This window comes from Pelophylax lessonae (assembly GCF_965119305.1).
Source record: "Pelophylax lessonae genome assembly, chromosome: 7".
Classification (NCBI taxonomy): domain Eukaryota; kingdom Metazoa; phylum Chordata; class Amphibia; order Anura; family Ranidae; genus Pelophylax; species Pelophylax lessonae.
In genome coordinates, this window is record NC_138774.1 from 43850799 (window position 1) to 43874858 (window position 24060).

Here is a 24060-nt window from a genome sequence, read left to right on the forward strand (position 1 = left end):
CACTGCTGGCTGGTACTGCTGTGGGTAATACTCACTGCTGGCGGGTACTGCTGTGGGTAGTACTGCTGGCTGGTACTGCTGTGGGTAGTACTCACTGCTGGCTGGTACTGCTGGTGGGTAGTACTCACTGCTGGCGGGTACCGCTGTGGGTAGTACTCACTGCTGGCGGGTACCGCTGTGAGTTGTACTCCACTGCTGGTGGGTAGTATTCACCGCTGGCGGGTAGTACTCATTGCTGGCGGTTATCCGCTGTGGGTTGTACTCACTGCTGGCGGGTACTGCTGTGGGTAGTACTGCTGGCTGGTACTGCTGTGGGTAGTACTCACTGCTGGCTGGTACTGCTGGTGGGTAGTACTCACTGCTGGCTGGTACTGCTGGTGGGTAGTACTCACTGCTGGCTGGTACTGCTGGTGGGTAGTACTCACTGCTGGCAGGTACCGCTGTGGGTAGTACTCACTGCTGGCGGGTACCGCTGTGGGTAGTACTCACTGCTGGCGGGTACCGCTGTGGGTTGTACTCCACTGCTGGTGGGTAGTATTCACCGCTGGCGGGTAGTACTCACTGCTGGCTGGTACCGCTGTGGGTAGTACTCATTGCTGGCGGTTATCCGCTGTGGGTTGTACTCACTGCTGGCGGGTAGTATTCACTGCTGGTGGGTACAGCTGGCTGGTACCGCTGTGGGTAGTACTCACTGCTGGATATCACTCCGCCTGTGACTCAGACTGTCAGGACGGAGCTGGAACTATACAGGAAGCATCTGCTCCGTTCTGACAGCCCGGATATCGCACGGCACTTGTGGGTGTCAGGGAGCCGCAGGCCACATGCTGGAGACTTGGGATGTCTGGTGAAGGCGGAACACGTGACACTGCGCTCCTCCACAGTCCTCCTCCACATTATTAAATAGTGCTGCTGCCTGGCTGCCTGCAGTACCATTGGGGGCCGGACCAAATGATTTTGCAGGCAGCACGTTCCCCACCCCTGCTGTAAAGGCTATCCGCCCCCCCCCCCTAAAAAAAACAAGGTTTATACTTGCCTGCTTTGCGCATTGGTTTTGCACAGAGTGGCCCCTTACCTCTTCTGGGGTCCCCCCGCTAGCACTCTCCGCTCCTCCTCTTCTTGTGCCCCCTTAGCAAGCAGCTTGCTATTAGGGCACACATGCAGGGGCTTTGCTGAGACGAGCTGTGTGCGTCCACACACAACACGGTTCATTCATGCCCCCTCCTCATGGAATTTGACTGACTGCTGCTCAGTATGTCTTCTAAGAAGAGGAATGAAGACCAGCGCTGCTGCAGATGGGCACAGCACTGGATGAAGAGAGGGCTCAGGTAAGTATTTAGTGAGGTGGGGAAGGAACAGAAAGTGGGACATTTTTTTTCCTTGATGCAGAGCATGCATTTGAGTAAAAAAAAATGATTTGACCTTTTTTTTATTTTCTTTTTTGGAGTTCTGTTTAATATGCAAGTACGTAATCTTTAAAACTGTATTGTTAAAACACATTTTGAGTTCATTTAAAGTGATAGTTCATTTAAAGTGATAGTTCATCTTTACAGAAAAAATGTAAAGGTGAACTAACCCCAGACACCCTCCCCCCCCCCCCCCCCCCCAGTCCCCACTGGGAATGGACCAGAAAAAAATCTGATTGGTTAGTGCTATCACAGTGAAATCTGGTCTGTCCTGGAAGCGCTGCACAAAGAGGGGGAGAAGGGTGGGAACTCTAAATCCCCAGACCGCTGGACCGGCTATGGAGGTGCTTACAGCTGGGCAGCCCCGGGGGTTGTCGGTACAACGGGACTGCGGGGGGGGGGGGGGGTTAAGGGTGTCCAGTGTTTAGCTTACCTTTTTTAAAGTGGTTCTAAAGGCTCACATTTCTGTGAACTATGTGTTAGTTTCTATTCCATGCATTAAGGTTAAAAAAACCTTCTGGGTACAGCTCCCCTTATACTTGAGCCTCATCTCAATCCAGCAATAGGGATGAGTACAGTGGCTCTCTGGGGGTCTCTCTCTCCTCATTGGCTCCCACAGCAGTGGGAGCTGTGCTCTGTGTATGAATGGAGACACAGAGCGCAGCTCGGGAGTGAGCCTGTTTGGGTGCCCTCATAGCAAGAGGCTTGCTATTGGGCACACTCAGCAGGTGGGAGGAGGCTGCCCTGTGCAAAACCATTGCCCAGAGCAGGTTAGTATAACACGTTTTTTTTTTGTTTTTGTTTTTTTAATCTTCCCTTTTAGAGTCACTGTTATCTAACACTTTACAGTTTACCTAAGAGCCGGTTCACATAGGCGCGACCCGACTTGCCGGGGCGACCTGTGAAGTCGCGGTGCACAGCTCGCACCGCGACCTCGGATCGGCATGCACGGACTTCATATCATTGAAGTCAATGCAGGTCGCTCCAAAGTAGTACAGGACCCTTTTTCTAAGTCGGAGCGACTTGTGTCGCTCCTATTAGAACGGGTCCTGTGCTAATCTATGGCAGATGACCCACGGCGACTTGTCAGGCGACCAGGTCGCCTGACAAGTCGCCCCAGTGTGAATGGGGTCTCAAGTTAATTTTTGGGTTGTGTGTATAATATAAATAATGTTCCAGCTCTGCATAGTAACCAATCGTCTGGTTTTATTGTCAAAGCTTTGTAATTGAACAAGTTCAATTTACAAGCTGGTTACCATGCACAGCTGCACCAGATTCTGAGTGCTCCAATGTTAGTAAATCTCCTCCATCGGGGGGTTATTTACTAAAATCGGAGAGTGCGAGATCTGATGCATCTCTTCACAAAAACCAATCAGCTTCCAGGTTTTCTCAATGCCTAAGGCCCCTTTCACACGGGCGATCCGATCCGCCTGTCAGTTTTTTAGGTGGACCGGATCTGATGCTCCATGCAGCTCTATGGGGCATCGGATATCAGCAGAGACACCTCCGCTGACACCCGCTGCCATCCTGTCCGTCAAATCTGGACAGATGGAAAACCTATTTTCCATCCTTTTGGAGGATCGGATCGGATGAGAGCGGACAGGCGGTCCGTTTTCATCTGATCTCCCCATAGAAGACAGCAGGGATTTGACAGCTGTCATCTCTGCACACAGAGGGGAGACAGAGCTGCCATCCGCCTGCTCAGCGGGGATCAGCGGATCGATCCCCCAGTGAGCAGAACGGACTCCGTCCTGTGTGAAAGGACCCAAACTGAACAAGCTGAAGTTAGAAGCTGATTGGTTACTATGCAGAGCTGTACCAGATTCTGAGGGATCCCGTCTTAGTAAATCTCCCCCATAGTCTGTGTATATACAGTCATATAAATAAGTACACCTTTTTATTATTATTCAGGATTCATATAGCACTAACAGTTTTTTGCGCAGCGCTTTACAATATCTTTTTTTCTCAACATATTTCAACAGGCAAACATTAGATCTTCATTCAAACACTGCCCACAGATAAAGGTGATCTATCTGAACAAGTCACAAATAAAACTGACCTGGTGTATTCATTCTCCTAATCTAGATTAATAAAAATGGAGATTTGTCACAAGGAAAAAGTAAGTCCACCCTTACACTTCCTACCATTGGAAATCCAGAGTCACAATGATCAGATCTTCCTTGGGGGGTATGAAGGTGGGTCCTGTCTTATTTAACCACTTGCTGACTGCTAGCAGTATATATACTGCGGCAGGTCCGCTCTGTCCCGCGAATCAACATAACTACGTCGCCCTGCAGGACCGCTCGTGGGGGCGCGCACACCCATTCGCCACAGGGGGAGCCAATCACCGGGTGTGGCAGCGGCGATTGCCGCCGGGCACCTGCAATCGCTCCCTGTGGAGACAGAACGGCGGTCTACCTTTGGAAACACAGCAGACCGATGTTCTGTCAGTAATGAACACAGGGATCCTGTGTTTCTCTTATTTAGGAACGCAGGTCTCTGTGTTCATTCAGTAAATGCATCCTCCCCACAGTTAGAAAGCACCCCCTAGGGATACAATTAACCCTTTGATCACCCCTGGTGTTAACTCCTTCTCTGCCAGTATCATTATTACATTAACAGTGCATATTTTTAGCACTGATTACTGTAGTAATGTCACTGGTCCCCCTAAAGTGTCAAAAAGGTCAGTTAGGGGTGCCGCTAATAACCGCTGATTGCTGCCATTACTTGTAGTAAAAAAATAATAAATAAAAATGACATAAATCTTTCCCCTAGTTTGTAGACACGATAACTTTTACGCAAACCAATCAATATATGCTTATTGGGAATTTTTTTTTATTATTAAAAATATGTAGCAGGATACAAATTGGCCTAAAATGATAAAAAAAGAATTGGGTTTTACATTTTTTTTTATTAATAATGTTATATAGCAGAATGTAAAAAATATATATTTTTTTTTTTTCCAGAATTGCCGCTCTTTTTTTTTTTCATTTTATAGCGCAAAAAATAAAAATAATAAAGGTAATCAAATACCACCAAAAGAAAGCTCTATTTGTGGGGGAAAAAAAGGACATTTTTAAGGTACAGCGTTGCACAACCACGCAATTGTCAGTTAAAGTAAGGCAGTGCCGAATAACAAAATATTTGCCTGGTCATTAAGGGGGAAAACCTCCCGGTCCAGAACTGGTTTAAAGATAAGGTCACATTTTCGCAAAAAATAAGTGCACATTTTTTTTTTTGCAGTTAAAAAAAATGTGCACTTATTTCTCCTTGCAGGAGCCTGTAAAGCATTTTCTGATGCCACGCAGGCCTCCTGCAGATCTGTCACGAGGAAGCCGATAGATAGAAACATAGAAACATAGAATGTGTCGGCAGATAAGAACCATTTGGCCCATCTAGTCTGCCCAATATATCTGAATCCTATGAATAGTCCTTGGCCCTATCTTATATGAAGGATAGCCTTATGCCTATCCCATGCATGCTTAAACTCCTTCACTGTATTTGCAGCTACCACTTCTGCAGGAAGGTTATTCCATGCATCCACTACTCTCTCAGTAAAGTAATACTTCCTCATATTACTTTTAAACCTTTGCCCCTCTAGTTTAAAACGGTGTCCTCTTGTGGTAGTATTTCTTCTTTTAAATATGCTCTCCTCCTTTACCGAGTTGATTCCCTTTATGCTGATAGGAAGAAACTACCAAAGTGCTCACAGCTTTGTGGTAGTTCATTGAAAAACTACAAGCCAACATTCGCACAGTCTGCCAGTCCTTGTAGTTTTCTACCCATAGAGAGCTGTCAATAAGTGATGCGGCCGGATGGGTAGAGCCCCGCACAGCTGTGATTTTTCTATTTTTTTTTTTTTTTTTTTTTCTTTTTTACAGCTAGTGGAGAAGAGAAGATTCACCTGAATATGGGTGTAACATATTATGAAAGGTGAATTAATCCTTTAACCACTTAAGCCCTGGAAGATTTACCCCCCCCCCCCCCCCCCCTCCATGACCAGGCCATTTTTTGCGATACGGCACTGCATTATCCTAATTGACAATTGCGCGTACCTGTGATGCTGTACCCAAAAACTGTCCCCCCCCCCCCCACAAATAGTTTTCTTTTGGTGGTATTTGATCACCTCTGCGGTTTTTATTTTTTGTGCTATAGACAAAAAAACAAAAACAGCAATTTTGAAGAAAACTTTTTTGATTAGTTTGCACAAAAGTTATCGCGTCTACAAACTATGGGATAGATTTAAAGCGGTTGTAAACCCTAGCAAAAAAAAAAAAAACCTGCAAGACAAAGGCATAATGGGCTAGTATGCATCGCATACTAGCCCATTATGTGTAACTTACCTTAGAACGAAGCCCCGACACGGACCCCCGGACATCGCTGCGGGCGCTGCCATGATCCCTCTGCGTCTCTTCCGGGTTCGGCGGCTCCGGCGTGGTGATTGGCCGGAAGAGACGGCTCCGGCGCGATGATTGGCCGGAGCCGCGATGACGTCAAGCTCCCGGAAAATTAATTGAAGGTCCCCCCGGACCTTCAGAGCGCATGCGCCGCTCGCGAGAGCGGCTGCATGCACTGTAAATATTTCCTAAACCATGCCGGTTTAGGAGATATTAATTGTACCTACAGGTAAGCCTTATTATAGGCTTACCTGTAGGTAAAAGTGTCAAAAAGCGGGATACTACCGCTTTAAGGACTTTTTATTTTTTACTAGTAATGGCAGCAAATAGCTTTATTGCTTTTTTTTTATTTTATTTATTTTTTTTTTTTTTTGCGAGACTGACATTGTGGTGGAAATTTTGGACACCTAACACAGTGATTAGTGCTAAAAAATAAATAAAAAAAAAAAACTCACTGTTTAATGACATTGGCAGGGAAGGGGGATAACAGGGACAATCAAAGGGTGAAGTGTGCCCCTAGGGAGTTCTTTCTAACTGTGTGGGGGATGACTTAACTAGAGGAAGACAGAGGTCCGTGTTCCTGCTTAGCAGAAACACAAGATCTCAATTTTCCTCACTGACCGAACAGCGGTCTGCCTCTCCTGTGAATGAATGGCTCCCGCATTGTCCAATCACAGCAAAAGTGAGTCACCAGCAGAACGCGCGCACCCCAGACCCTATGCACGAAATCACGTACAGGTATGTGATTTCGCACAGGAGGGCCACCCAGCCACAGTATATCTGCCTGGGGCAGTCCATAAGTGGTTAAACCTCAGATATCTAGGGTCTGGTGTCATTCCAAGATCAATAGAGCTTTCTAAAGATCCCCTAATTATTTGAAATGAATCCTACCACAATAAGAAGAATAATATAGAAATCACATTGCTGGCCGGCACAGCAGTTTCAACCCAAAAGCTGAACATGTATCAGATAAGTCTCCAAGAACTTAGGCAATCTAGGCAAATACCAGCCTTTCTGGATGTGCTGTTGACTGATTAGTCAATGACAGAGCGGTTTGGTCACCAAAAACAGTATTTCAAGAGAAGAACATCATACCAACTTTGAAGCATGTTGGTGGAAATGTTATGGTTTTAGGTTTGCTTTTATGCTTCCGGATCCAGGCAAATTTACACTTATAGAGTCAGCTATAAATTGTGCTTCATATCAAAGTGTGCTTGATAAGGCCATCTGTCCAAAAACGGACGTTCTAATGGAAACTACTTTCAGTATAAATGAATCCGAGAATGCTAACAAATCCAGCAAGCAATGACTCAAAAAGAAAATACAAACCCGATTCCAAAAAAGTTGGGACACTGTACAAATTGTGAATAAAAACAGAATGCAATGATGTGGAAGTTTCAAATTTCAATATTTTATTCAGAATACAACAAAGATGACATATCAAATGTTTAAACTGAGAAAATGTTTTAAGGGAAAAATAAGTTGATTTTAAATTTCATGGCATCAACACATCTCAAAAAAGTTGGGACAAGGCCATGTTTACCACTGTGTGGCATCCCCTCTTCTTTTTATAACAGTCTGCAAACGTCTGGGGACTGAGGAGACAAGTTTCCCAAGTTTAGGAATATGAATGTTGTCCCATTCTTCTCTAATACAGGCTTCTAGTTGCTCAACTGTCTTAGGTCTTCTTTGTCACATCTTCCTCTTTATGATGCACCAAAAGTTTTCTATGGATGAAAGATCTGGACTGCCGGCTGGCCATTTCAGTACCCGGATCCTTCTTCTATGCAGCCATGATGTAATTGATGTAGTATGTGATCTGGCATTGTCATGTTGGAAAATGCAAGGTCTTCCCTGAAAGAGACGACGTCTGGATGGGAACAAATGTTGTTCTAGAACTTGGATATACCTTTCAGCATTGATGGTGCCTTTCCAGATGTGTAAGCTGCCCATGCCACACGCACTCATGCAACCCCATACCATCAGAGATGCAGGCTTCTGAACTGAGCGCTGATGACAACTTGGGTTGTCCTTGTCCTCTTAAGTCCGGATGACATGGTGTCCCAGTTTTCCAAAAAGAACTTCAGAGAAAACGCCTGCGCTTTTGGATCATGTTTAGATTTGGCTTCTTTTTTGCCCTATCGAGTTTTATCTGGCAACAGCGAATGGCACGGTGGATTGTGTTCACCGACAATGTTTTCTGGAAGTATTCCTGAGCCCATGTTGTGATTTCCATTACAGTAGCATTCCTGTATGTGATGCAGTGCCGTCTAAGGGCCCGAAGATCACCGCCATCCAGTATGGTTTTCTGGCCTTGACCCTTACGCACAGATATTGTTCCAGATTCTCTGAATCTTTGGATGATATTATGTACTGTAGATGATGATAATTTCAAACTCTTTGCAATTTTTCTCTGAGAAACTCCTTTCTGATATTGCTCCGCTATTTTTCACTGCTGCATTGGGGGGATTGGTGATCCTCTGCCCATCTTGACTTCTGAGAGGCTCTTTTTATACCCAATCATGTTGCCAATTGACCTGATAAGTTGAAAATTGGTCCTCCAGCTGTTCCTTTTATGTACATTTAACTTTTCCGGCCTCTTATTGCTACCTGTCCCAACTTTTTTGGAATGTGTAGCTCTCATGAAATCCAAACATGAGCCAATATTTGGCATGACATTTCAAAATGTCTCACTTTCAACATTTGATATGTTATCTATATTATATTGTGTATGTTGTGAATAAAATATAAGTTTATGAGATTTGTGAATTAGACCATTCCTTTTTTACTCACAATTTGTACAGTGTCCCAACTTTTTTGGAATTGGGTTTGTAAATAGAGATTTATTACTGTCCTAGCCAAAGGCTTGGTTTGAATCTAATTGCTGTGAGGGGGGATTGATTTTGAAGGGAGCAGTTCATGCATTTAAACCCACAAACCTCTAGCAAATGGAAGAGTTTTGTATGGAGAGATGGTTAAGAGACTGGTGGGCAGTTATACAAATGGGCTACAGGAAGTAATTGCTGCTGCAGGGGCAATGCCAGCTTTTGATGCCAAGGGTATACTTACTTTTCCACAGTACATCATTACATCTGTTGATGTTTTTATTGAATAAATGGTTGAAACGGCACATTTTCCTTGTGTGTTACTCAGGTATATCACCTTTATTATCTGCAGGTGCTGTCTTCAAAAATTCAAAAGCTATAAAATAAACCCAAACGCTTAAAGTATCTGATTCAGGCAGTAATACTTTTAGGCTCCATTCAAATCTAGGCATCCCGGGTTGTGGGAGGAATCGCCGCGATTCTGCCCACGATCCCAATTCACGCCTGCGATCCCCGTCACTTACAAACGCACCCTGATTGCGGCGCGATTTTGCCGTGATTGTTGCTTGACGAGTTGCAGTAAAATCGCACAAATAGAATCGCGGAATGCCTGATGCTCAAAAGCAGTTCCTGGACAATTCTGTTTGTGCAATTTAACCCGATTAGCTGGGCGGCAATCGACGCAAAATCGCGCCACGATCGTGGTTCTATTGGAAGCGACGGTGGTCGCACATAGATTTGAGATCGCAGGCTCAATTGCGGCGATCCGGGACGCCTAGATGTGAACGGAGCCTTAGTGAACTGAAAAAAAAAAAAAGTTTTTGTTTGTTTTTATTTATTGTTGGTTAGCTGTCCTGTATGGAACCGCCAGGGAGTTAGTAATAGGCAGAAGTAGTAAGCTTTGTCCAAACGCCACTGATTGCATTTTTCTTTATTGGTTTCAGAAAACGCCTGCAGAAAGCCAGAAATGATCTGTAAAGCTGAGCGAGGGAAGGAACCGACTTTGAAGAGTCAGCTGCAAAGTGAGGAGGAGACCCCAATGGGTTAGTACAAAGAAACCATCATTGTTCAATTTAAAGTGATTGTAAATCTATTTTTTTTTTCTTTTTAAACCACTTCAATACTGGAAAATTTCACCCCCCTTCCTGCCCAGGCCATTTTCAGATTTCAGCGCTGTTACACTTTCACAATTATTCAGGAATGCAACACTGTGCACAAATGAAATTATCATTTATTTTGAGACAGATGGAGCGTAATTTTGGTCGTATCCATTCGCAACTGGGTTTTTTTTTTTTTGCTATATAAATTTAAAAATACAGAACATTTTGAAGATTAAATACGTTTTTCTTGGTTTCTGCTATTAAAATAAATTGCAAATAAATAATCCTTTATTCATACATTTAGGCCTAAATGTATTCTGCTACATTTCTTTGGTTAAAAAAAAAAAACCAAATTAGTGAACAGCCGTGGCCAAAAGTTTTGAGAATGACACAAATATGAATTTTCACAAAGTCTGCTGCCTCCCTTTTTCATGATGGCAATTTGCATATACTCCAGAATAATATGAAGAGTGATCAGATGAATTGCAATTAATTGCAAAGTCCCTCTTTGCCATGAAAATGAACTTAATCCCATAAAAAAACATTTCCACTGCATTTTGTGAATAAGGCTTCAGGGCATCCAAGAAAATCAAACAAGTGCCAGGACCGTCTCCTACAGCTGATTCAGCTGCTGGTTCGGGGCACCACCAGTGCAGAGCTTGCTCAGGAATGGCAGCAGGCAGGTGTGAGGACATCTGCACACACAGTGAGGAGAAGACTTTTGGAGGATGGCCTGGTGTCAACAAGGGGAGCAAAGAAGCCACTTCTCTCCAGGAAAAACATCAGGGACAGACCTGATATTCTGCAAAAAATACAGGGATTGGACTGCTGAGGACTGGTGTAGTTTTCTCTGATGAATCCCCTTTCCGATTGTTTAGGGCATCTGGAAAAAAGCCCTGTCCACAGAAAAAAAGGTGAGCGCTACCATCAGTCCTGTGTCATGCCAACAGTAAAGCATTCTGAGACCATTCATGTGTGGGGTTGCTTCTCAGCCAATGGAGTGGGGCTCACTCGCAATTTTCGCAAGAACACTGCCATGAATAAAGAATGGTACAAAAACTTCCCCCGAGAGAAACTTCTCCCAACGATCCAAGAACAGTTTGGTGATGAACAATGCCTTTTCCAGCATGATGGAGCACCTTGCCATAAGGCCAAGGTGATAACTAAGCGGCCTGGATAACAAAACATCAAAATGTTGGGTCAATGGCCATGAAACCCAACAGACCCTTATCCCGTTGAGAACTTGTGGTCAATTCTCGAGGCGGGTGAACAAAAAAAACCCCACAAATTCTGACAAACTCCAAGCATTGATTATGTAATAATGGGCGACCATCAGTCAGGATGTGGCCAAGAAGTTGATTGGCAGCATGCCAGGGTGAATTGCAGAGGTCTTGAAAAAGAAGGTTCAACACTGCAAATATTGACTCTGCATAAACTTAATTTGATTGACAAAAAAAGCCTTTGACACATGAAATGCTTGTAATTATACTTTGGTATATCATAGTAACATCTAACAAAAATATCTAAAAACACTGAGGCAGCAGACTTTATGAAAATTAATATTTGTATCATTATCCGAACTTTTGGCCACGGCTGTACATTTATTTTGTGTGAACTTTTATAGAGACTACAAACTATAGTGTGTGTGTGTGTGTGTGTGTGTGTGTGTGTGTGTGTGTGTGTGTGTGCATGTATAATTTATTGAGGCTCAAATGCCAGGGCAGTACAAATTTCCCCTAGATTTCCTCTTTTGCAAAGTAGACATTCCAAGGCATTTAGTAAGGGGCATAGTGAGTTTTGTGTAGTATCCATTTATTCATAGCCATTCATTGTGTGCTAATGTAAAGCTGTGATTTTCCACAGCTTTCACATGGTACAGGTCCACTGAGATTGACCCTGTATCATGTGATCACAGTGACCAGTTAGAGATCACATGCATTGCTACTCTATTTTGCTTTTAAACCGTATATATAAACTGTGAGGTGCAGAGAGCGCCAAATGATTGGTATAAATTCTAACACTGTGTTTCATATTTCTGTATTGTACATTTGTAGCTTGCATCATTGTGAGGCCTGAAATGGTAGCTAATCTTCCAGAACTACTGACAGATGATGAGTTATCAGGTACAGTTCTAGTGCTCAATGTGTTTTCTTTCCAATGACATCTGTCTTTTCGTCTGTCCGTCCCATTGTGATGATGTGGCTATCCCCCTGTAACTTGAGCACTAAGATGTATTTAAAGTCAAAACTTTTTTTATTTGTTCCTTTCTTTTTTAACTTTCCCTTCACTTCCTGCCCTAGAGACACAACAGGGAGTGAGAAAATCTTTGCAAATTGGGGAAAATCCCTTTTTAGACTTTTTACTGTAAAATTATGGATTTCCTTTTACTTTTTACCCTGAAGACAGACTGTAATAATCCAGACAGAATATAACTCTTCTACACTCTAAAATCAAAGTTCTGTCTGTAAATGCTCTCCTTGATTACTACTAATGAGGCTTGGACTACTTACATCTGTTGTGAAAATTAGACTGCCATAAACATTTTTTTCTCTTTAGTTCATCGACAGACACCACACTCCATTAATCATGACTATAGGGTTATATCGCCTCCTGCAGGAGTTGGACTAGGCAGAACAAAAAACTTGGCTACCACCATGGGCCGTCCTTAGCTGGTATATAACCCCCTCTCTGCTATAGGTTTTAAGTTTGTTTCTGTCTAGTCAGGAGTAAAGAGCTAGGCTCCCCGCTGGGATCTTCCGGTCCTAGCAGTTTTTTTTTCCTTCCATGCATCTTTTTGATTTTTTTTTTGATTTTTTTTCCTGAGTAATCTCCAATCAACTGCTGGACTGGGTGACTGAGTGGATAATCTTGATCCAGTGTCCCCCCCCCCCCCCCCCCCCAGTCCAGCCAGCGAGCGCGTGAAGACCACAGCTATTCGCTAGGTGGGCCACGACATTGCCTCACGAACAGAGTCTGCCACGCGTGTTCAATGTCTTGCAGGGTTACATATGACCGGGCGTTGGTCGGAGTCACAGCACTCCCTTGGCTTGGGGTGGACGCGGGTACCCTCCAGGGATGATCAGACCTGCCTGCGGTTCCCTCCTCCCATCCTAAAATCCCTTAGTTGAGCTGGGCTTAACCCCTAACACACTTTTTTGTTGCGGGCTCTCCCTTATCCTATGGAGCCTCATGGTCACATCTCCTCCACTGACCCCCTCATGGAGGCGCCGGGTTTCTTGGAACCTCAGCTCCCCATTGTTGCGTTGATGTGATCTCACAGTCCTTGGTATCCCGGGTGAAAGTGGCATGTGGGCAGAGGCCCAGGAGGCAGCGTCCCCCCTCCTTCTCCTGCTCAGTCTGTCTCATCTAATTCTGAGCCTGGTGTCGTCGTGGACGTGGCTCGTCTGGTGGGACTTGATATCGCGCTCCCCGATCCGTCCGATAGTGAGCAGCAGAGAATGAGAAGGCGCTGGTGGACGCACTTATTACAGCAGTGCGTTTAGACTTTAAAAATGAAGGATGTGGCTGATGTGGCCATGAACGTGGCTGTCCCTTTTGGTCACAAGTCATCTCCTACAGCTAAGGCGTTTTCTTATTTTGACAGATTTATCTATAGGGATTAGGGGCAACCAAAGCAACCTTTTGTGGTCCCCAAACATTTCTCAGGACGTTACTCCTTTGAGGAATCCCTTTTAAAAAAAGTGCACTAGTCCACCAGTGGTGGACCATCCTGTTTCCAGGTTGAATAAAGCCGCTATGATCCCCAGTAGAGGAATGCCCGTCCTTTTAAAGACCTGGCTGATGGGAAAGCGGAGGCTGTTTGGGCGCAGCATGTTTACTATGGCCGGTTCGGCATTGCAACCAGTCTTGGCCTCGGCCGTGGTGTCTCAGACCCTAACTGAATGGGCAAAGCTTTTGCGTCTGGATAATGAGCAGGTTCCCCCCAATTAATCTAGCGGACCAGTTGGTCCAAGGGCTGATGTTCTTATGTGATGCATCTTTGGTTGTGGCTCCATTACCATCCAAGCTCTCCGTTTTTAGCAGTTGTGATTAGGCGCGTGCTGTGGCTTAAGAATTGGTCTGCAGACAAAGCCTTCAAGACAGTTCTGTTTACACAGTCCTTTATGCAGCTCCTTCAGCAGGTTCGGCTCCACAGGAGTATACCAAGGTTTGTGGAGAGGTCAGGGGTTCCTCTGGCAGAGGCCGCAGATGTCCTAGGGGCACTGCAAGGCCAGTATCATCCTCGACTCAAGCCGCGGTTCCTGTAAAGAATCAAGGACGAGGTCTTCCACCATCATTCTGGTCACTGTAAACGTCCCTTGGGGGCTACCTCTGAGGACCAGTTGTCCCAATGGCTGATCTACAATCCTGCTTTACAGTCGCTGGTTTTAATGGCTTAGCTATTGAAAGCCAGGTACTGAGGGATAGAGGTTTGTCTGGATCAGTGATCCCTACTATGTTGACGGCAAGGAAGTCGACTTCTAGCAAGATATACTATTGTATGTGGAAAGCATACAGTTCTTGTTGTGAGTCGATTGGCGTTCATCCTTGCTCCTTTTTTTTGTGGCTCGGATCTTGGCGTTTCTTCGTTGAGTAGAAGTTGGCCTTGAGTACCATCAAGAGCCAGGTGTCTGCCTTGGCAATCTTCTTTCAGCAACCCCCTAGCCATGCACTCTTTAGTTCATACTTTTTATTCAGGGAGCTCGACATGTGGCTCCACCTATACAGTCTCATTTGTCACCCTGGGATTTAAATTTTTAGTGCTCTCTGTTCTCCAGAAGCCTACATTTGAGAATGTTCGGGAGATTCCCTTGCCGACGTTGTCCCAGAAGGTGGCATTCTTGGTGGCTTTTACCTTAGCCCGCAGGGTATCGGAGTTTGCGGCACTATCCTGTTGTATTACCTATTTAGTGGTCCATAGAGATAAAGTGGTTCTTCGTCCCTGTCCGTCACTCCTGCTCAAAGTTGCCTCTAACTTCCATTTGAATGAGGACATTGTAATGCCTTCCTTGTGTCCCAAGCCGGGTCATCCCAAGGAGTTTGCACTGCATGCCTTGGATGTGGTTCGAATGTATCTGGCAGCCACTGAGTCCTTTCGGAGGTTACATAAGGACCAAAGAAAGGGCTGGCCGCTTCTTCGTCTACCATCTCTAGATGGATCAGACAGATGGTGACTCAGGCCTATTCTATTAAAGTTCAGGTTCCTCCTTTCCCTGTCACGGCCCATTCTACTCGGGCACTGAGTACTTCTTGGGCCTTCCTTCATCAAGCGTCAATATCTCAGGTTTGCAAGGTGGCCACTTAGTTGTCGGTGCATACTTTCACCAAATTCTACAAAGTAGATATTTTGGCATCTGTGGATGCTTCTTTTGGCTGCAAGGTTTTCCAGGCTGCTGTTTAAGAGGGGCCGTTCCCTCGTGAGGGGTGTTTTTTTCTTTTAATTTGTGTTTCAGATAGGGGCTCCTGTGTCCTGGTTGGGCTCCTGTGACCCGGTTATGGCTCTTGTTTTTAGCCTTGGGTTATTTTCCCCACACCTCATTTTGCTTCTGGCACTTTTTTTGGATATCCCTATAGTCATGATTAACGGAGCACTGTGTCTGTCGATGAACTAAAGAGAAGATGGGATTTATGTACTCGCCGTAAATTTCTCTGGAGTTCATGAACGGACACAGCACCCACCCTTTCTAAGGATTTTTTTTATACTTCTAATACTGTTTTCTACTAAACTGAATACCTATAGCAGAGAGGGGGTTATATACCAGCTGAGGACGGCCCATGGGCGTAGCCAAGTTTATTGTTCTGTCTAGTCCTACTTCTGCAGGAGGCGATATAACCCTATACTTATCACTAATGGAGCTCTATGCCAGTATTTGAACTCGGAGACATTAATTTTACAAAATCCCAATTTTTTTTTCTTTTTAGCTGTGCTCTTGTCATCTTTGTAGAAATGGTATTTACTTTGTATATGTCCTATTTTCTGTTGCGCATACATAGATTGCATCTACCTGGAAATTGACTCTGACTCTGACTCAGATACTGAGCAAGAAAGAAAGTCCAATGTCAACGACCCTGGACAGTATGTGGATTATGATTGCTCGGGTTAGTACCAATAGCAAAAAAACTTCTTTTTTTTTTTTTGGCTTGAAACTTGACACTTATTTTTTGTATGCTGTGTGGGCTTTATATTGAGTGCACAATAAAGGCAAGCTTTTGTAGGAGGATAGGCTGCTATTGCTGACATGTCCCCTGTGCAGATCAGAATCCTTGCTCCATGCTGTTTTGGGTCAGTGACTCAAAAGTATGGAAGTCAGACACTGCCAAGCACCTAGTATTCCTGAATGTGTTCCCTTAACCATACCAAAATGTGCAGCTGCCCCAGGATGGACATGGTCGAACCTCCGCCACCAGTGTATTAAAAGTGTTTTTGTAATGCAGTTGACAGTGCAAAAGGACTCTTTAGATTATTATAAGAGGTTGCATCTGATCTATTTCCTGCTTTCCTCCATATTCACATCCTCTTAATGGCAACCCCACATCAACAGCAAGATAAATTTGGCTACTATGATGTGATCTGATGTCTTTTTTTCTCATAAGACGCACACAGGTGTACTTTTTGCTTACAACCAGCTTTGCTTTCATTTTTTGTTTAGCCAGCAGTGTAGATGGAGGAATCCAAGCCCCCGCCCCTCCCCCCTACTACTATACCCCCCCCCCTTTCTCCACTGGGACATTGTAGTCTGACAGCAGCCACCCCCCACCTCCAAATCTGCTAGAAGCAGCTCCGTTTTTTCGCCTAGCAGTCGAATAGTAAAGCAAGCCATAGACGGACAGAAATTTGGGCAGTTCAGCAGGAACCAGGCTAATATTGATCCATCTATGGGCAGGCTGGGTCTACTGAAGTTGATCTATCCATTGACGTCAGTAAAACTGGGTATTTTTTCAAATTCTTTAAGTATCCGGCATACACAGAACAGCAAATCAAATTAGGATACAAGCATGAAATTACCCCAGAGAGGTCCAGAACAACAGAAGATACAATACCAGTTAAAGTTGACATGAAATGCGGGTGACACCCATCAACGAAGACCATTAAACAGGGCCTAAAGTGGAATATGAGGGGGTCGTCTTCCTTGGGAGAACAGGTTTTGCTGCCCCCATGAATGCACAGGATAAAATAATGCACAGGATAAAATATTTTACATATTAAATCAAGGAAAAGGATAAAAAAGGGAACTAGCGAGGGGAAGGGGTGAGAGAGGAACAGTTGGGGGAGGGAGGAAAAAAAAAAAAAAAAGGAAGGGGGGGCGGGGAGGAGTATGAATGGTGAGGTTTCTAGCAAAGGTATGAAGGGCACCGAAGGAAGGGTAATAGTATACAGCAGTGATGGCGAACCTTGGCACACCAGATATTTTAGAACTACATTTCCCATGATGCTCAACTACACTGCAGAGTGCATTAGCATCATGGGAAATGTAGTTCCAAAACATCTGGGGTGCCAAGGTTCACCATCACTGGTATACAGTATCTTAATGCGCTCAGGATGCGAAGAGGGCACCGGGTATTTTTTTTTTCCTTCGATCACTGCTAGTGGCTACATCATTGTATTCTGATGGCTGGGAAACCTCCAGCTGTCAGAATACAATAGCACAGCGAGAGGGATTCCCTCATCAACACTTACTGTGTTTTAATGGGGGAAATAAAGCAATTTTCTTTCCTTCATTCTGTGGTTACAGGAAAGGAAATTGCATAATGTACGGTCCTAAGCTCCTAAAATCTTGGAATCTTAGGACTCCCAGACTTTGTAATAAGTTTATTATTTTTAATGACTGTTCTTGTGACATTTTCCTGTGTTTATATGTAGACTCTGTGTTTGTGAAGAAAGAGCACATCTCTACATCAGAAGAAAAGGAGAGCCTGAGTGATCCAGCGCTGTATGATGATGACGATGATTCTTCAGGTTAGTATTAAAGCTGAACTCCACGGTAAACAAATCCTTGCTTGCAGTGGGGCTACCAGGGAGTGGAGGACTGGATAAGTAAAACTGCTTATGCTGGCCATACATGTTCAATTTTTTTGTACACTTTTTTGTTAGATTTACCTAAAACCATATAATAGGAGTCAAAACTAAACACATTCAATTGGCAGGCCTTTGTACTACTTAGTTGAAGGTAAATCTAAAGAAAATTGTATAATGTATGGCCAGCCTTACCATAGATCTAAACTAGTATTTAACCCTTGCAGTGTGGGGGCAGCCTCTCGGGAGTATTTTTCCTTTCCCCGGGGATAGGTTTAAAAAAAAAAAAAAAGATACATAACTAATAGCAGCGGTATCGCACATCCAGTCATTTCCTCTTCTAGGAGTAGCCAGTAGGTGCTTTTCAGTATTTTATTTTCACAAAGAAGTAGTGGAAGTGATATATTGATAATAATGATGAAGCATGCACTACAATCAAGAGATCGCGATTAATTCTGATTAGGGCTTATTCATACTAGATGCTGTGACGATGCGTGGGATAAAGTGAATGTGTGTCTTGTTAAAGTCCAACTCCAGGCAAGTAAAACATCCCTTGCAGTGGGGCTGTGCCAACACTGTAAGGGCTCTTTCACACGGGCGGTCCGATCAGATCCGCCTGTCAGTTTTTAGGCGGATCTGATCGGATGCCCCATTCAGCCCTATGGAGCAGCAGATGTCAGTGCTGACCCATCCGCATCCGATCCTGTCCGTGAAATCCGGATGGATGGAAACCCTATTTTCCATCCGTCCTGGGGATCGGATCGGATCGGATGAGAGCAGACAGGTGGTCCGCTCTCATCCGATTCCCCATAGAGAGCAGCGGGGGCTGTGACACCTCCTTCTCTGCACTGCAAGCGGAGACGGAGCTGTCATCCGACGGCTCAGCGGGGATCGCGGATTGATCACCGCTGAGCAGCACGGATCCGCCTACGGAGGCGGACTGTGTGAAAGAGCCCTAAGAGTTAATTGTTCATTTAGGGGGGGGGAATTTAAAAAAAAAAAAAATGACTTTACCCAATCAATTAACATACCAGTGTATGCCAGTACACCATGGATCTTCAAATGGAGTCTATCAAATGCAGTCTAAAGCTTTTATTGCAGAGCGATCACATCACAGTGAAAGTGCAATATTTCAGAGCCGCGCAGATCCCCTTTGTCACGAAGCGGTCCTATGCGGCTCCGAAATGTTGCACTTTCACTGTGATGTGATCTCTCTTCAATAAAAGCTTTAGCCTGCATTCGAAGATCCATGGTGTGCTGGTTAGTATGTTCATTGGTCTGTGATGTATCCAATGTCCAGCTTGTAGTTGCTCCAGCACCCGCTACAGATGAGCCTTGTGATCCAGGAATGTGTGGGATGGGAAAATAGACCAGATTACTCAACCAATCCTCTGCTCCTCCTCGCTGCTAGACTAGTCCCTGCAGCGTCTTCTCCCCCCATGCTCCAGAGGTCTAGGATACAGACCTCATCAAGACAAAAACCAGAGTCCATAGCCTTGCATTTGACAGGTTTTATGCCAAGGGACTGTCCACTGCTGGAGTGTAGGAGGGGAGCACCATCAGCTGCTGGAGTGGAGGACCAGGTAAGTAAAACTGTCTCCTCTCCCCTAGACAAAACGAACAAGTAACCCTTGCATTGCGAGCACAGCCCCACTACAGGGGATCATTTTAAATTTCCCGGAGTTGGTCTTGATTATCTAGGGTAATTCATTTTGGCATTCATTACTAATTTGCATGTCTACCCCATCATAGTAGTTAATAATCCTAACTTTTTTTTTGTTTGTTTAAATAAAATCCTTCCATAATTTATCCAATTTGTCTTTTTTTTTTTTTTTTCACCTCCTCTACATCATTCTCACTATTTAGGAAGATATGCAATATTTAGATCCCCTTTTTATCCTTCCCCCCTCCTTTTTTTGTTTTTCTCTACCTTAGAACTGACTCGTTGCTGTCTCCCTCCAGTATTGCCCATTTTCTAGACTCTACCGTAACCTTTAGAATCTCTCTTTAACCGCTTCCATACAGAGCAGTTAGACCCCCTTCCTGCCCAGACCAATTTTCAGCTTTCAGCACTCTCACACTTTGAATGACAATTGCTCAGTCATGCTACACTGTAACCAAACAAAATTTTTATCATTTTTTTCACACAAATAGAGCTTTCTTTTGGTGGTATTTGATCACAACTGGGGTTTTTTTTTTTCGTGATATAAGCAAAAAAAGAGCAAAAATTTTGAAAAAAAAACACTTTTTTTTAGTTTCAATTATAAAATTTTGCAAAAAATTAATTTTTCTTCATACATTTAGGCCAAAATGTATACTGCTACATGTCTCTGGTAAAATTAACCCAAATTAGTGTATATTATTTAGTCTGTGTGAAAGTTATTGAGTCTAGAAGCTATGGTACCAATTACTGAAAATTGATCACACCAGATGTACTGACGGCCTATCTCCTTTCTTGAGGCCCTGAAATGTCAGGACAGTACAAATACCGCCCAAATGACCCCTTTTTGTAAAATAGACAGTCCAAGGTATTTAGTAAGAGGCATGGTGGGTTTTTTGAAGTTGTAATTTTTTCCCACAATTCTTGGGAAAATAAAAAAAAAATTTTCTTCACTTTTTTTTCCCACAAAGTTGTCAATTTATAAGCTATTTCTAACACATAGCATGTACACAGCAAAAATTACACCCAAAAATACATTCTGCTACTCCTTCCGAGTATGGCGATACCACATGTGTGAGACTTTTACACAGCCTGGCCACAAAAAGAGACTCCACGTCCAAGAAGCACATTCAGGCGTTCTAGGAGCATAAATACACATAAAACTTTCTTACTACCTATCACACTTTTCAAGGCCCTAGAGCACCAATACAATGGAAAAGTTCACAAAATGACCCCATTTTGGAAAGCAAACACTCCAACGTATATTCTATGAGGCATTATGGGTCGTTTGAACGTGTCATTTTTTTCCACAAGCTTTTGGAAAATGTGGGAAACAAATGAAAACCTTTTTTTTTTACACAAAGTTGTCGATTTATAGGATATTTCTAACACATAGCATGGAAATAGCAAAAATTACACCCCAAAATACATTCTGCTACTCCTCCTGAGTATGGCGATACCACATGTGTGAGACTTTTACACAGCCTGGCCACAAAAAGAGACTCCACGTCCAAGAAGCACATTCAGGCGTTCTAGGAGCATAAATACACATAAAACTTTCTTACTACCTATCACACTTTTCAAGGCCCTAGAGCACCAATACAATGGAAAAGTTCACAAAATGACCCCATTTTGGAAAGCAAACACTCCAACGTATATTCTATGAGGCATTATGGGTCGTTTGAACGTGTCATTTTTTTCCACAAGCTTTTGGAAAATGTGGGAAACAAATGAAAACCTTTTTTTTTTACTCAAAGTTGTCGATTTATAGGATATTTCTAACACATAGCATGGAAATAGCAAAAATTACACCCCAAAATACATTCTGCTACTCCTCCTGAGTATGGCGATACCACATGTGTGAGACTTTTACACAGCCTGGCCACATAAAGAGACTCCACATTCAAGAAGCACCTTCAGGCGTTCTAGGAGCATAAATGACACACATCATTTTCGGACTACCTATCACACTTCTGAAGGCCCTAGAGCACCAAGACAATGGAAACGCCCACAAAATGACCCCATTTTGGAAAGCAAACACTCCAACGTATATTTTATGAGGCATTATGGGTCTTTTGAACGTGTCATTTTTTTCCACAAGTTTTTGGAAAATGTGGGAAAAAAATTAAAACCTTTTTTTTTTTTACACAAAGTTGTCGATTTATTGGATATTCCTAACACATAGCATGTATACAGCAAAAATGACACCCCAAAATACATTCTGCCACTCCTCCTGAGTATGGCGATACTACATGTGTGAGACTTTTTCACAGCCTAGCCATATAGAGGGACCCAACATCCAAGGAGCCCCATCATGCATCCTAGCCACTTGCCTAGGCCTATTTTTGACATTTGGTGTTTACAAGCTAAAATCAGTTGTTTTTACTAGAAAACTACTTAGAACCCCCAAACATTATATATTTTTTTTAGCAGAGACCCTAGAGAATAAAATAGAGATTATTGCAATATTTTTTATCACACCGTATTTGCGCAGCGGTCTTCCAAACGCAATTTTTTTTAAAAAAATTCACTTTTTTTAATTAAAAAATAAGAAACCAGTAAAATTAGCCCAATTTTTTTCCATAATGTGAAAGATAATGTTACGCCGAGTAAATAGATACCCAACATGTCATGCTTAAAAATTGCGCACGCTCACGGAATGGCGACAAACTTTGGTACTTAAAAATCCCCATAGGCGACAATTTAAAAATTTCTACAGGTTGCCATCTTAGAGTTACAGAGGAGGTCTAGGGCTCAAATTATTGCTCTTGCTCTAACGATCGCGGCGATACCTCACATGTGTGGTTTGAACACCGTTTACATATGTGGGCGGGGTTTCCGTATGCGTCCGCTTCTGCGCGCGAGCTAACGGGGACAGGGTGCTTTAATTTTTTTTTTTTTTTTTATACTATTTATTTTATTTATTATTTTTTATTTTTACACCGTTTAAAAAAAAAAAAAAAAAAATTGATCATTTTTATTTCTATTACAAGGAATGTAAACATTTCTTGTAATAGAAATAGGCACGACAGGACCTCTTTTTTGTAAGATCTGGGGTCAAAAAGTCCTCAGATCTCACAAGTACACTAAAAGATAGAAAAAAAAAAAAATAAATAAATAAATAAAATAAAATGAAAAAAAAAAAAAGGGACCTTTAAACTGGTTGCTAGGCAACAACGTTTGCCGTAGCTCCGGTCCTCCAAGACCATAGAGTCGAGTGACGGCAAGCTTGCCCTCACTCAACATCCTGTCCATGAGGATCTGGGACCGGATCGTTTTCCCCGCTGCCGGCGGGTCCGGTTAGCGGGGAAAAGGACCGGGACGCGGCGGGAGGGGGGGGGGGGGGTCACCTCTTCCGCCATCCCGGAAGGGTGATCCCGCGGCGATTCCGCCGCTGGGACCACCCTTATCGGAAAGCCAACTGTCCACCGTTTAAAAAAAATACCAGGGTTATGGCAGCTATCTGCTGCCATAACACTGGTTTTTAGGTTTAAACGGAGAACGTATATATACATTGGCCGGTTGGCAAGTGGCTAGGGACATAAATCACACACATAAATTCCTGACAACCTATCACATTGTTGAAGGCCCCTAACACATAGCATAATACATACCAAAATACATTCTGCTGAGCAAAGGATAAACAAAAAAATACCTGTGGTTTTAGCAGTGCAGTGGTTCAGGCAGCAGGCAGGAACGTAGACAGCGACAGTGAAAGGATTGTCCAGGCAGCAGGCAGGAATACTGTCCATAGTCAGTACAGGCAGCAGCCACAGATATTGTCAGCACAGCCAAAGCATTGGTCCAGGTAGCAGGCAGGTCAGCAGCAGAAAAAGGATTGTCCATGCAGCAGGCAGGAATACTGTCCATAATTAGTACAGGCAGCAGGCAGAGATATGGTCAGTACAGCCCAAGTATTGGTCCAGGCAACAGGCACATCTTCCATAAAAAGTCCTGGGTCAGTGCAGGCAGGGATATGATCAGCACAGCCAAAGTATTGGTCCAGGCAGCAGGCAGGACCATCAAGCTTAGGGCCTCGGTCGGCAAAGAATGGGGACAGGGGTAGAGGCTTCTCCCACCCAAATCGCTTTGAAGCCTCCGGACTCCAGACCCTGTTCTGAGTTTACAAACCCAGAGAAATCCAAAAACTGGTTTTCTCATATCAGAACGCTATATTCTGAAGCCCCTCACAAAAGTGAGACCCCTGTGTCATTTTGAATCCCACTACTACAGTAGCAGGGCGAAGGATCAGTCTAAGTGGCAGGCAAAAAACATGGTCGTAACAGGCCGAGGTCAGTGCAGGTAAAAGGCAGAAATAGACGGTAGGCTAAGGCAAAATCCATAAACAATCCAGGGTCAGTTCACTTGAAAGGCAGAAACATGGCGGATAAACAATGCAGGCAGAGGCATCGTCGATAAACAGTCCAGGGTCAGTTCACTTGAAAGGCAGAAACATGGCGGATAAACAATGCAGACGGCAGGCAGAGACATAGTCGATATACAGGCCAGGGTCGGTTCACAAGGAAGGCAGTGATATGGTTGGTTGAGGCAGCAGGAAAATATTCAGCAGTGAAATATGGGCTAAAAGTTTAGGGCAGTGTGATATATTTTGAAGCATTCTCCAATGCAAAGGCCAGGTTGGTAGGGACAATCGGGACAAT

General features: G+C 43.8%; 1 protein-coding gene across 2 annotated transcripts in view; it reads left to right on the forward strand.

The window, feature by feature from the left end:
- LOC309560971 (uncharacterized protein) overlaps nt 1–24060 on the forward strand; it is a 73995-nt gene that overhangs the window by 17716 nt on the left and 32219 nt on the right. Inside the window, exons 2-6 of one of the 2 annotated variants that reach the window (XM_082264675.1) lie at nt 3386–3427; nt 9570–9668; nt 11780–11848; nt 15720–15824; nt 17587–17682. In XM_082264675.1, coding sequence (XP_082120801.1) covers nt 9593–9668; nt 11780–11848; nt 15720–15824; nt 17587–17682 — 346 coding nt within the window. In that variant the 5' untranslated portion in view covers nt 3386–3427; nt 9570–9592. The remainder of the gene's footprint in view (nt 1–3385; nt 3428–9569; nt 9669–11779; nt 11849–15719; nt 15825–17586; nt 17683–24060) is intronic. The other variant, XM_082264674.1, reaches the window with a different exon arrangement.